The 14,731-nt window shown below is 48.0% G+C and overlaps 1 protein-coding gene across 1 annotated transcript in view; it reads right to left on the bottom strand.

Moving 5' to 3' along the window:
- Positions 1-1,056: 1,056 nt before the first annotated feature.
- Positions 1,057-14,731, bottom strand: part of LOC119943319 (transmembrane protein 263-like) — a 395,918-nt gene continuing 382,243 nt past the window's right edge. The window contains exon 3 of the mRNA XM_038764218.1: positions 1,057-5,525. Within this exon, the coding sequence (XP_038620146.1) occupies positions 5,233-5,525 (293 nt within the window). The 3' untranslated portion in view covers positions 1,057-5,232. The remainder of the gene's footprint in view (positions 5,526-14,731) is intronic.

The following is a 14,731-nucleotide window of genomic DNA, read 5'->3' as shown; positions in this document are numbered from 1 at the left end:
ATCAATCTGCGCATCAGGCAGAAACTCCTCACCCTGGGCTTCAAGGCTGTCCATCACCTCGCCCCCTCCTACCTCACCTCCCTTCTCTCCTTCTCCAGCCCAGTCCGCACCCTCCGCTCCTCTGCCGCTAATCTCCTCACCGTGCCTCGTTCTCGCCTGTCCCGCCGTCGACCCCCGGCCCACGTCATCCCCCGGGCCTGGAATGCCCTCCCTCTGCCCATCCGCCAAGCTAGCTCTCTTCCTCCCTTCAAGGCTCTACTGAGAGCTCACCTCCTCCAGGAGGCCTTCCCAGACTGAGCCCCCTCCTTCCTTTCCCCCTCGTCCCCCTCTCCATCCCCTCCGTCTTACCCCCTTCCCTTCCCCACAGCACCTGTATAGATGTCCATGTTTGTACATATTTATTACTCTATTTATTTATTTTACTTGTACATATCTATTCTATTTATTTTATTTTGTTAATATGTTTGGTTTTGTTCTCTGTCTCCCCCTTCTAGACTGTGAGCCCACTGTTGGGTAGGGACTGTCTCTATATGTTGCCAACTTGTACTTCCCAAGCGCTTAGTACAGTGCTCTGCACACAGTAAGTGCTCAATAAATACGATTGATTGATTGATTGATTGAATCACCATTTTGCAGACGAGGGAACTGAGGCTCAGAGAAGTTAAGTGACTTACCCAAGGTCACACAGCAAGTATGTGGAGCCGGGGTTAGAACCCAGTCCTTTGACTCCCAGGCCCACACTCATTCCATTAGGCCACACTGCTTCCTGTTGGAGAGGAAGGATTAGGAGAGCTAAATGGGGTGTACTTGGGGTTGGGGGTAACTTTCAGGTCTTAGTGTCTGCATCAGGGGGAGCTCAGTGGGGGGAATTTGTTGCTAGAAAACCCATGACTCCACACATCTCATTTCCAGAATTCCCATCTGGGAAGCATTGCTATCTAATGACTTCAGTGGTTATTCTTATGCAGGAGAAGAGAGGACTTAATTCATCAATCTTCATTGTGCATTTTAAAGTTCATCTTCTTGACTCTAGCAGAGCATATGGCCCCCTGGTGGTTATCTTCAAACTTTATTGTCATCAAAATCACGGAGATGCAAAAAACCATAACGAACACAAATATTTCTTTCCATTTCAGAGACATGGACCATGCCCAGATTTCTCACCATCACTCCCCTTGCTGGGCTGAGCACAGCAAAAAATCACAACTCCTTTTATCATCAAGAGTATCTACTGAGTACCTACTTTGTGCAGAGCACTGTGCTGGGTAAAATAATTTAAAGATACAGTCCGTACCCTCCACATCCTTACACTCGAACGGGGAATTTGGGGAAACCTCCTGAACTCACTGGGGAAAGGGCAAGAGGCCATTTCATGTGTCTGGGGGCCAAAGTCCTCCCCCCATCCTCTCCCCTCAACTATTGCCAGGGGATCTCCCTCTCTGGTGGTCCCTGGGGTTGGTGGGAGCTAAAGCAGAGAAAAGATAATCCAGGGGGAACCGGGAAGGACTGGCAGTGCCAACCATAGGGAAACATTTTCCGAAGGCCTGTGACCGAGGAATGCCCATCCCAACCTGCCCATCCATTTTTCCAGAGTAGGTGCCTCAAAGCCAGCCTGCCCCATAAACACAGGCTATTGTCAGTCCTACTCATTTCCCAGGGACCTGGCTGGTGGTGCGAAGGGACAGTGGTAGACACAATACAATAATCACAATCTGAGGATTGAGGGGAGCAATGAGAAACTCCTCATTCTGAAGTCTCTGGCCCCGAGGTAGGGAGGAACCAAATAATACAGTAAAGGAAACAAAGAGTTTCTCTTCCCATCTGGACCACTGACCTTCCTCAACCCCCAGCCAGGAGATTGGCCCCCGTGGGCCACTTAGGTAGCAGAATAGAAGCCGGTTTTGGTGCCTGCTCTGAGGGCATATTTGATGCATTATCCTGTCCTTAATCTCTGAAGGGTGGTAGGGCCCAGCTCTGAGCGACCCTAAACAATGGGTGACCGCGGTGTACTGGTCATTACTAATGTGAAAAGAGGATTCACTTGATACACAGTGGCATGGCTTTAGGTCTCTTCTGGTTGTAAAAAGGCCAGGATCCAGTAGGAGTGGGGCCCAACTTGACCACGGAGGCTGGGTTGCAGTTCTGGGCCTAAGGAGGACTCAACACTCACATGTTGGGGATGATCAAGGAGAAAATAACTTGGTTGTCTGAGGAAAAAGACCTGAGCCATTTTTCCAAAGTAAGTGCCTTAAAGCCAGCCTGCCTCATAAATACAGGCTATTGTCAGTCCTACTCATTACCCAGGGACCTGACTTGTGGTGGGAAGGGACAGTGGTAGACACAACACAATAATCACACCAACCATGGCCTGCTCACACCACCCAGAGTGTTACTACATCAATTAGTGGTTTTTACTGAGAGTTTTTGTGTGTAATAAGCATACAATACAATACAGCAATAACTGTACTAAGTGCTTGGGAGAGTATAATATAACAGAGTTAGTAGACATGTTCCCTGTCCACAGTGAGCTTACAGGCTAGAGGACTGTAATCATGTCTAGAGGACATGGTTTTGAATCTTCAAACAGTCCCTCTTGCTCTAAGCCTGACAGTGAGGCCTTTACCTAACTGGGCTGGTGTGGCTGAAAATAATCAAAGGGCAGCCAAAACAATCTTTCATACTGCTCAAAACAGATAAGATAATCCTCTCTTACTACGTGAGGTGTCCAGCACTATCTATGATTCTGCTCCCGAGTCTTACAATCTTCCCAGAAGCCTCTGCTCAAAATGAATTTCCCTTATTTCTGCAAGCCAGTTGGTTCTGTCTGTTGCTATCTCCTAGCAGTCTCTGTCTTTCTGTGTTATTTGAGGTTGCCTTTCTCTGTATCCATAAATTGCATCATCTGCCCTCTTTGTTCTTCCTCTCCTTACTTCAGCTGACCATACAGGAGCTACTTCAGTGTCCTACTGAGTCACTGAGTTTCCTCTCCTCTCCTACTCAGTAAAGCTACATTGGAGTGAGCATTGCTTAAATAGTGGAAAAAGCACAGTGTTGCAGGATTTGTTTTGATCATCATTCGATGTTGAGGGTTGATAATGGTGATGAAACTACTCAAGAAGATGGATGAGATATCTGTGGTCTCACAACCCCTTAGCATGCTCTTCCAAAGGCCTTCAGTTTGGTCTGAAGCTTGGGCCCACATTGGTGCCACAGTCTGTCCAATACCCAGAGGGCATACTAGCTCTTTCAACTTGGTTTCCTACTTCTTCAATGATCTGTGGACCCACAGCATTTATGTACATATCCGTAATTTATTTCTGTATATTAATGTCTGTTCCCCCTGCTAGACTGCCCTTTTGGACAGGAAATGTGTCTGACAACTCTGTTGCATTGCACTCTACCAAGTGCTTAGTACAGTGCTCAGTAAATACCATTGATTAATTGATGGACTGATTGATCAATGCATTTAGACATTGTATCGCCTAGGTAGCAGAATTTAATGCCAACATTCATCCTGGGATTGTAAATGGAAATCTTTTGGTTAATCAGGATTCTTCAGTGGAAGCTAACTTTGGTCTTCTTCAGACTTACTCATAGCTTGTTTGACAAAGTAGTTTAAGATCACTGGCAGGTCTTCACGGAAATTCACTTCCAGACTACAGTTATCAATTTAGAGAAGCTCTGGAATGTGGATTCAAGGACTTTCGAGGATGCTCTTAGCTTGTTGTGTTGAAAGGGTTTCCTGGAGAACCAGAAGTGCATTTTAACACCAACTTTCAGATCCTTTGTTGTATCCTCAAGCTCCCCTACAGAGAATACACAGCTCTGCTTTACCCCATTTGAGATGGGAAGTCAGCAGCTGCAAATCTGATAAAACCAGCTGAATGTTGGTGGAGGAGTCTTAGAATCTTGATAAATATATCAGGGTGACTAAACATGTTCAGATGCTGCCAGAGTCCAGATCTATTGATAGTGTCAAAGTAGGAGCAATATTAAGTGTGCAGACCACTGTACTACGTGCTGGGGAAGAACGCACAGGTGGGAATTCTACACTGCCCCTGGCCCCCAGGGGATCAGAAAACTCTTCCCCCCAATTCTCAAGGGTCAGCCATGGCCCCAGACACTCGAAGACTTTTGGTCACTCGGCTCGGCAATTGCGCGTTCTCGCGAAGGCCCAGTGACAGGTCCATGTCTTTCCCCAAACCACAGGCGATGGATCACAGCCATACTCTTGGCTCCTCCCAGGGCCTACCCCCAGTTTTTAGGGGACAGACTCCACAGTCCACTTTGAACTCAGGCTAGAAGAGGGTAGCCTCAACTCCCCATGGCCCCTCGGAAGGAATGCTGTAGAGCTCTGCCCTTTGCTATCACTCTGTGGAAAGACTTTAGAAGGTTTCTCCTTCCTGTCTCTGCCCCAGCTTTCCTCTACCACCAACTTCTGCAAAAAATGGGGCTGGTTCTCACACATCCCAAAACCCCAATGGGCTCTTAGTTTTATATCAACCAAGCCCCAACTCCCCACACACGTCCACCCCCTCCCAACCCCCAGTGGCTCACCCAAATCCAGAGGGCCAAAGGGGCTGGGTAGCAGGTCCAGGGCTATGATCACTTTTGATCGTGTTGCTCCAAGGGAGGATAAACAATTTTAAGCCAGGAAGGTAGCAGGCACACTTCCTTCCAGGCTTAGAATAAGGAGAATGGGAGTGAAAAACCAACCTCCTTGTGACCCCCATTTTGAAGAAGTTTTTGCCTCCCCCTGAACACTTGGGAGACTAGCTGGCACATCCTCATCCTCATCCTCATCCTTGGTACTGACTGAGTGCTGGCTGACTTGAGTGCTTGGGGCCTCATCTTCCAACCAATCATGTGACAAGGTCAGCAGGCCCATGGCAGGGCAGGGAACACGGGGCCCGGGGGGATAATCACTTAGTGAATGTTCTTTTTTTTTATCTTCCCCGGAAGACCGCTCCGGTTATCACATGTAGGTGTTGTCTGATGCATGTTTTGAGAGAAAGAGGCAGCAGTGTGGAGATGTCCAAGGGCAGAGGCCCAGGCCCAGGTTAGCTGGGAGATGGAAAGGGTGGTGGTGGTGGTAAGCAGAGAGCTGGGTCACGGTGGGCAGGACCCAAGGGGAGCTTGGCCTGACCCCCAGGAGACTGCCAGGGGGTGGATGGGAATTGGGGAGGTGGCAGTCTGGTCCGGCCTCCAGCTGAAAGGAGGTGGCTACCCAGTTTAGTCAGATTTGTCTTTCTTCTTGGCGGCGAAGGGAACCTTGCCAGCCACGGCTGAGCCAACGGCTCCCATGGTGTTGCTTACGGCGGAGACGCTGCCTTTCACCAGCCCCACCCCTGCGGCTGGGACCGAGGTCACCGCCGATCTGGTGAGTTCCAGGCTCTTGCTTCCGACCCAGGCGACGCCTCCCAGAGTGGCCCCCACGGCCCCCCGGGTCATGCTGAAGAGCCCTCCCGTCATCCTCCAGATGACCCCAGCCTGTTGAGGTGACTCCTCAGGGTCTGGATTTGAGTCTAAGGAAAGAGAGAGAGAAAAGACAGTCGGTATGCTGCAGGAGGTCAAGGCCCAGGTAGGTCTGACCAAACCCAGTCCAGCATTGACTCACTCTGAGGTCCCACAGACCCAGTAGCTTCTCCACAGCAGGGCCTCTTCCTGTCCTCCCCGTTGCCTGGCAGACCTCCACTTGTCTGTTGTGTGACCTTGAGCAAGTCACTTAACTCCTCTATGCCTCAGTTTCCTCATCTGTAAAATGGGAATTCAATCCTACTCCCTCCTCCCTAGAATGTGAGCCCCATGTGGGGCAGGGATTGTGTCCGAAATGATAATCTGATATCTACTCCTGTGCTTAGAACAGTGCTTGGCACATAGTAAGCACTTAACAAATATAATTATTATTAATAGTAATAATGATAATAATAGTATACCTCATTGGTCTTATTATTACTATCATTATCATTATTATTACTATTGACTGATTAAAGTGGCTCTGGAAAAGGCACTTCCTCTGTCAGACTCATCTTCTGGTACGATGTTGGCCAGCCCCATTATCACATGACCAAAAACTCCAAATAAATGCCCCAAACTTAGAGCCTCCTTCTTGGCTCAGCACTCAAGGCTCCTCAGTTCCATTTCTCTTTAAATCCTTTAGAGTTCCTGGCCTCTGTGGCTCTCACTGTCTCCTGCATTCCTGCTCTCTGTGAGCTCATACGGCAAGATAAACCCCGGGATTTATAGCACAGATTAGTGACTCAGACAAAAGAGCAAAGAGAGCATTTTGGTGGCACGCAGAACTCAGATAAGGAAGGGACTGAGAGAGAAAGAGAGAGAGGGAGAGAAAGAAGAGAGAGATGCTAGAACAAGAGAGAGGCTAGCAGAAAAAACAATGCAAGAAAAACAATGAAGAGGCAAGAAAGAGAGGCAGACCAGGAGGTTAGGGAATTAAGTCCATTGTCCCAGAAAGTTGATTAATGCTGCCCCCTCGCCCCTAACATCCCTCTCATAGCCTCTTTTCTTTCATCAGGGACCAGGTTTCTTTTTCTTTAATGGTATTTGTTAAGTGCTTACTATGTGCTAGACACTGTACAAAATAGTGGACTAGATTAGAACAGTGCCCAGCACTTAGAACAGTGCTTGACACATAGTAAGTGCTTAACAAATGCCATCATTATTATTAGATACAAGCTAATCAGGTTGGACACAGTCCCTGTCCCACATAGACCACACAGTCTTAATTCTCATCTTACAGATGAGGTCACTGAGGCACAGAGAAGTGAAGTGACTTGCCCAAGGTCACAGAGCAGACAAGTGACAGAGCTGGAATTAGAATTCAGGTCCTCTGCTTCCCAGGCCTGTGCTCTTTCTACTAGGCCACGCTGTTTCTCAGGCTTCTGCATGGGCTCCTTCCTAGGTCAACGCTAAAGGATGGAACCAAGGAAATCATACCTAAGTGAGCAAAAGTGAGGTGGGGGTGTGATGAGTGGGAGCGTAGCACCCTCTGGGGCTGGGTCTCAAAGGAGCCTGGCCTAGTTGGATTGGGTCCAGGGGCTCTCTGACCCTCCTCACTGGCCGCTGCTTCAGAGGCTTGCAGTGCATGAAATAGAGGCAGAGCTGCTGGGGCTTTAACATGCCCACCTCCATCTCTACCGCACACTGAGCCCTGGGATGTAACCCTGAATGTTACCATGTATGTGCATCAGCACCCAGAGAAATGAATGGGGAGCTAGTTCCCTTGGGTGATAGCACAGCAGGAAATGGGAAGGGAAGGCCCCAGGCAGATGGTGGAGGATTCTGGGAATAATAATAATGGTATTTGTTAAGCACTTATTATGTGTGAAGCACTGTTCTAAGCATTGGGGGGGATACAAGGTGATCAGGTTGTCCCACGTGGGGCTCACAGTCTTAATCCCCATTTGACAGATGAGGTAACTGAAGCCCAGAGAAGCTAAGTGACTTGCACAAAGTCACACAGCTGACAAGTGGCGGAGCTGGGATTAGAACCCATGACCTCTGACTCCCAAGCCCAGGCTCTATCCACTGAGCCACGGTGCTTCTGTAAGTTGTTACTATGCAAAGGGCTAGCGCAAATCAATCTCAGGCAGTACCAGGCAGTACAAGTTGGCAGTACCAGGACCTAGAGCAGAATAAATAGCCAGCTAATGGATTGGTTCCACATCCCCTAAGACCCTTCCTCATACCCTCTAGGGCAGAGCCCCCCCGTTGGTTCCACTGGGGTAGACACAAGCTAATCAGGTTGGACACAATCCATGTCCCACCAGGGGCTCACAGTCTTAATCCCTACTTTACAGATGAAATGAGGTGAGGTGACTTGCCCAAGGTCATACAGCAGACAAGTGACAGAGCCAGGATTAGAAACCAGGTCCTTCTGATTCCCAGGCCCCTGCTCTAGCTACTACGCCATGCTGCTTCTCCTGTTTTCCCCTTCTCCATTCCTCCCAATTCCCCACATTCCTAGAACTCCCTCCCCCTTCAAATTGACCAGCATTCGGAGACAGCTGTGGATCCACCCATAGGCGATGAAGAGACAAGATGTGACAAGGATGGATCAGTAAAAAAAATGTCCAGAGGCCAACCCGCATTAATCAATCAGTGGTATTTTTTGAGCACTTACTATGTCCACACACTGAACTAAACTCAGTGCAGCAGAGTTGCTAGACACAAGCCCTGCCCTCAAGGAGCTTACAATATAGTTGGGGGTAAAGGGACTGGCAATTAGGCTGATCCTAATGGCCTGGGTTGAGAGTTCTCCTCATCCGCTCTTATAATAATAATAATAATAATAATAATAATAATAGCATTTATTAAGTGCTTACTATGTGCAAAGCACTGTTCTAAGCACTGGGGAGATTACAGGGTGATGAGGTTGTCCCATGGGGGGCTCACAGTCTTAATTCCCATTTTACAGATGAGGTAACTGAGGCACAGAGAAGTGAAGTGGCTTGTCCAAAGTCCCAGAGCTGACAATTGGTGGAGCCAGAATTTGAACTCTTGACCTCTGACTCCAAAGCTCGTGGTCTTTCCACTAAGCCACGCAGAAATGAATGGGGAGCTAGTCCCCTACCCCCTAATTTCTACAGTGTGCAACAGCACCCCAGAAAATGAATGGGTAGCAATTTCCTTTGGTTTGGTCCAGGCCTTGAGCTGCCCCTAAACTCCCCAACTTGGGCACACAAGAAATGCATTTTTTCTTGATGCTTAGATGTGAAGGGGAAAGAGCCTCATCATTCCCTTCCTGTGGACTCAACTGTGCTTCTGGGATGCCTGGGACTAAGAATGGACAGGGTCATATGACCTGGGTCACATGACACCTAGGTTCTCTTTGCTGCCAGGCTGGAGATTCTATGTGTGGTGAAATGGGATAATAATAATAATAATAATAATAATAATGGCATTTATTAAGTGCTTACTATGTGCAAAGCACTATTCTAAGCGCTGGGAAGGTTACAAGGTGATCAGGTTGTCCCACGGGGGGCTCACAGTCTTAACCCCATTTTACAGATGAGGGAACTGAGGCACAGAGAAGTTAAGCGACTTGCCCAAAGTCACACAGCTGACAATTGGCGGAGCCGGGATTTGAACCCATGACCTCTGACTCCAAACCCCGTGCTCTTTTCCACTGAGCCACGCTGCTTCTCTAAGGCCAACCCAAATTGGTTAGTGTGTAAACTCTTTGTAGGTAGGGATTGTGGCACTTGTTATTGCTTAGTATAGTGCATTGCACACAGTAGGAGCTCAATCATGTCACTGCTACTACTACTACTACTACTACTACTACTACTACTACTACTACTACTACCACTACAACTACTACTATCAGTGAGTTGACCTTTTCCTTTGCCTATTTATCCCATCAACACTCTAACTGTTATCCCAACCCAATGAATGGTAGTAGCTGCGTGTTTTTCATTCTCGCTATTAAACGCTCATTTTGGCAGTATATACATCAGGGTCAAACAAAGAACTTGAGTGCAGGGTTATCATTGTGTATGAGGCTCCCCACCCACCACACACACACCCCTCTCCCTTCCCCCCAGCCCCCAACCACACTCTTTAGCTGAGTTAGTGGTGTCATAACGAGTGCCATCCTTTTCTTTGCAAAAGGGACCCCCAGTCACAGATGGTAGGTAAGCATCTGACTTAATAATAATAATAATAATGTTGGTATTTGTCAAATGCTTACTATGTGCCAAGCACTGTTCTAAATGCTGGGGTAGATACAAGGTAATCAGGTTGTCCCACAAGGGACTCACAGTCTTCATCTCCATTTTGTATATGAGGCAACTGAGGCACAGAGAAGTTAAGTGACTTGCCCAAGGTCACATAGCAGACAAGTGGCAGAGTCGGGATTAGAACCCACGACCTCTGACTCCCAAGCCCGGGCTCTTTCCACTAAGCCACGCTGCTTCTCGTGCCCTTAGGACTTGCCCTTAAGGCTTAAGAAACCCCCAGCTCCAACCAGGAGAAATGTTTGCTATTTCACCCCACGTGGATTAGCCCGGGCCTGGGGTTACAGGCATCTCAGAGGCAGCGTGGAATGTCTCTACTGTCCCCATCCACAGACAGTTGGTTGGCACAGAGCAAACTTGGATAAATTGATTCTCAGGCAATTTACTTTGTCTCATCTCCATGGATTGGAGATGGGGTGGAGCTAGCAGGGGACTAATTGATCAATCAGTGGTATTTACTGAGCACTTAATGTGTGCAGAGCACTGTACTAAGCACATAGGAGGGTGCAATACAATACAGTTGGTAGACATGTTCCCTTCCCAGAAGGAGCTCACAGTCTAGAGACTAATGTCTTATGGGTCTTAGGGAGTGTTTGAGAAACTAGGGCTCATAAACTGTGCTGTGCTCCTTTCAACAATCTCAGCGGGATCTTTGCTTCTTCTTAATGGTTGCTATGGTAACCGGTTGGTCCTGGGCAGAGTGGACCATTCCTGCCTTTATTTCTGGGAGTTAAACAACAGCAGTAGCCACCCAGATCACACAGCAGACTCTGCACCTCAGCAGACCTAGGCTCGACGCTGCTGATGTAGGAAAATATTGCACAAACATCAGCTCCTAGGGCCTCTGGCCTCCCTGCACCACTCACTCTGGCCCAGCAGCTCTGATAACATCTAGTCAAATCAATCAATCAAGTGATCACATTTATTGAGTGCTTAACTGTGTTCAGAGTGCTGTACTAAGCTGAAGCAGCGTGGCTCAGTGGACAGAGCACGGGCTTTGGAGTCAGAGGTCATGGGTTCAAATCCTGGCTCCAGCAATTGTCAGCTGTGTGACTTTGGGCAAGTTCCTCAGTTACCTCATCTGTAAAATGGGGATTAAGACTGTAAGCCCCACATGGGACAACCTGATCACCTTGTAACCTCTCCAGTGCTTAGAACAGTGCTTTGCACATAGTAAGCACTTAATAAATGCCATTGTTATTATTATATAAAAGAGTTGGTAGACACATTCCCTGCCCATAATGAGCTCATAGTTCTAGTCAAAAGTCAGAGGCAGCGAGACAGAGGCCATGATGGGACCCCTGAATTCCAGATCCCAGAAAGGAAACAGGGACTGTTCCTCAGCCTGGCATCATCTGTGCCACGTCCCCTCACTGTGCCATTGAGCCAGAGAGAAAATCCCCATGGGAGATGGCCAATGCACCCATGGGGCCTGGAGCTCTTCTCAAACCTGGATATGCTGAAGCTTCTTCCTGGGCCAGTCAGTCACTCAGCACCGAGAGGGCAGAAACCTTTTTGCCCCCTGGCACCTGGCTCGGGTTCCTGAGGAGCTGAGGGTTCTATTTTTGAGGCAATGAAGCTTAAGTGTCTCGGGAGAAGCAGAGGCTAATAATAATAATAAAAATGATGGTATTTGTTAAGCGCTTACTATGTGCCAAGCACTGTTCTAAGTGCTGGGGTAGATACAAGGTAATCAGGTTGTCCCATGTGGTGCTTACAGTCTTAATCCTCATTTTACAGATGAGGTAACCGAGGCACAGAGAAGTTAAGTTCCTTGCCTAAAGTCACACAGCTGACAAGAGGCAGAGCTGGGATTAGAACCCACAACCTCTGACTCCCATGTCATGCTCTTTCCACTAAGCCACGCTGCTTCTCATCTGCCTCCCATGAAAAAGGGAAGATTAATCCCCTTTCTGGAGGTAGGAGTGCCTGCTGGAGACCCTGAGGGATAAGGCTGGGGAAGAGACCAGTTGACAAGCCCTCATCGACCTGGACCTGTGTCCTCTGGTACACTCAGCTCTGCAGGGCAGCCCAGAAGCATCCCAGAACCTGCTGGGTTGGAGCCCAGCCCAGGACATGCACAGTAGAGTACCAGGCATCAAGGGCTGCTTTTTCTGGGGATGCACCCAGAGAAACAGCGTGGCCCAATGGATAGAGTGCAGACCTAGGTATCAGAAACCTGAGTTCTAATTCCAGCTCTGCCACTTACCTATTGCGTGATCTTGGGCAAGTCACTTAACTTCTTTGAGCCTCAGTCCCTCACCTGCAAAATGGGGCTTCAATACCTGTTCTCCCTCCTAAGTACACTGTGAGCCCCATGCAGGACCTGATGATCTTGGATCAACCTCAGCGCTTAGTACAGTGCTTGGCATATAGTAAGTGCTTAACAAATACCACAGTCATTACAATTATTATTATGCACCAGGCTCAGCCCTGGTATGATGGGGACCAGGCTCTGGGAGGGGCTTTGGAATTGGCCTAAGAAGTGCCTGGACCTGGTGCGATTGCCAGAGCCACTAGGAAGCCTGCGGGGATTGGAAGGGCAGAAGAGGAGAAAGAGAAGGGCGGCGGGGAGGTGGGAGGGTTTGCTAGAGGTGGAGTCGGGGAAAGGTGGAAGCAGGAATTTGACCTGACCTGCTTAGGATAATGGCGGCAAAATCGCCATAGAAAATTCTGAGTTTAGCTTAGAGGGGCACTGTGAGAGCAGCCCTCCATGCTGTTTCAACAAGGGTTTGCAGGTAGAACAGAGAATCTGGCTTTCTCTTCTGTTGTCTCTAACCCTACAGACAGTTCTGTGTCTCTCACTCTTCTGCTTTCTTCCTATACAAGGTTTATCACTCTCTGGTTATGGGCAAGGAGACTGAAGAACTTGTAGAAGTCACAGAAAATCTCTTGGCTTTTCAATCAGCCCATTGGAGAGCTGGCAGCTCTCCTTTCCAGGGAAGAGAAACCATTCCAAGATTGGAGCAAAGAAAGACCCCCTTCTCCATAAGCCTTGGAAGGAATAAATAGTTCACAAAGAACATCAGCTCTAGCCCACAGACAGCCTGGTCTGGCAGTTCACAGACTAGACTCCTATTTAGACTGTGAAGCCCCCTGTGGCATAGTGGCTGCATCCAACCCAATTAACTTGCCCCTACCCCAGCACTTAGAACAGTGCTTGACATAGATTAAGCACTTAACAAATAATAATTATTATTATTATGATACTTGTTGAGTGCTTATTATATTCCAAGCACTGTTCTAAGCACTGGAGTACATACAAGCCTAGCAGGTTGGATACAGTCCCTGTTCCACATGGGGCTCACACTCTCGATCCTCATTCTTACAGATGAGGTAACTGAGGCCCAGGGAAGTGAAATGACTTGCCCAAGGTCACAGAGATATGTGGCAGATACAGGATTAGAATCCAGGTGCTTATGAATACCAGGCCTCTCCTCTAGCCACTAAGCCATGCTGCTTCTCAACACCATAATAACAACAACATTTGCCTCCCAGCCCCTTTACTGAATCTCCAAGTGCCCCTCCAACCCTCAGTTTCTTTATCTGTAATGAGGGATACTTACCTCTGATGATGATGATGACATATTTATTGAATGCTTCCTAAGGGCCAAGTGCTAGGGTAGATATAATACAGTTAGAGCTGACACAGTCTCTGACCCTCTGAAAGCTCACAGTCTGAGGGAGGGAGATAAGTTATCTTATCTCCATTTTATAGATGAGAAAATTGAGGTCCAAAGAGGTTAAGTGATTTGCCCAAGGCCACACAACAGACAAGTGGCAGAGCCAGGACTAGAACCTGGGGCCCCATGACTCTCAGTCCAATAGGCTATGCTGGAAAATCAGTCCCTGGTCTAAAGTGACGCATGAAGAAGGGATATCTGAAACAACAAGAATCCACACCACTGGCGGGATGGATCCAGGCTCTGAATTAGCCCCAGCGGCAGATCTTTACACCCTTGCCTATGCATAGGCTCATGCCCACAGTTTCATCCCCACTGCTGCATGGCCACTATTTATATCGGCAATTATCCTCTTGCAATCTGGTCCCTGCCACAGTTAATAACCCGGGTTAAGTGATTAGAGGTTAGAATTCTTAACAAATTGACTGTTGACTTAGCTATTGACTGGGTTCAAGGAGTTTTTTACTGCTCTTAGGAACCCAGTTCAATGAGTTATAGCTTGAATGGGCATCGGTTGAGATGTGGTGGGAGTTATAGAATATCTATGTTGCATGTCTGGTTTCAGTCAAGTGGGGGGAAAAGTCACTCAACTATCTCCTATTTAGAGATGCCAGTGAGATGAGCTGTATTTAGGAGTCCAGAGATGGCAAATAGCCATTTTGGGCCCCGATGTTACTTTTTTTTATCAGAGTCTCCCCTTTCCCTACCAGGACTTTCTTGGGGTTCAGAACATGATAATAACAATAATAACAATAATAATAATATTTATGGTATTTCCTAAATTTAATATGTGCCAAGCACAAGCTCAGGGTAGATACATATCAATCAGGTTGGATGCAGTCTTGTGTCCTATATGGGGCTCACAGTCTAAGGAGATGGGAGAACAGATATTTAACCCCCATTTTATAGGTGAGAAAACTGAGACACAGAGAAGTGAATTGACTTGCCCAAGATCACACAGGAGGCAAGTAGAAGAGCCAGGATTAGAACCCTGGTCCGCTGAATCCCAGGCTGGCACTCTATCCACAAAGCCACACGGATCCTCCATGGGACTTTGGGGGCTCCCCACTCTTAGAGAACTGGGATATCCATCCTGAGTCTGGGAAAATCAACTAGGGTCAAGGACCTTTTCAACTTGAAAGCATTCATTCCAATGCAGAGAGCTGTTCTGAGCCTGCCACATGCTTACTGAAGTCCTGCCTCACGTAGACAATAGGTCAGTAACTTTTGATGGTTGGAAGCCAGGAGGGGGCAATGCTGAAGAGCTGGGGGAACTCTCCCCAAATGCTGAGT

Source organism: Tachyglossus aculeatus, chromosome 22, assembly GCF_015852505.1.
Source record: "Tachyglossus aculeatus isolate mTacAcu1 chromosome 22, mTacAcu1.pri, whole genome shotgun sequence".
Lineage (NCBI taxonomy): Eukaryota > Metazoa > Chordata > Mammalia > Monotremata > Tachyglossidae > Tachyglossus > Tachyglossus aculeatus.
Note: the sequence above shows the minus strand (reverse complement) of the source record. Positions and strands in the feature narration are given on the sequence as shown.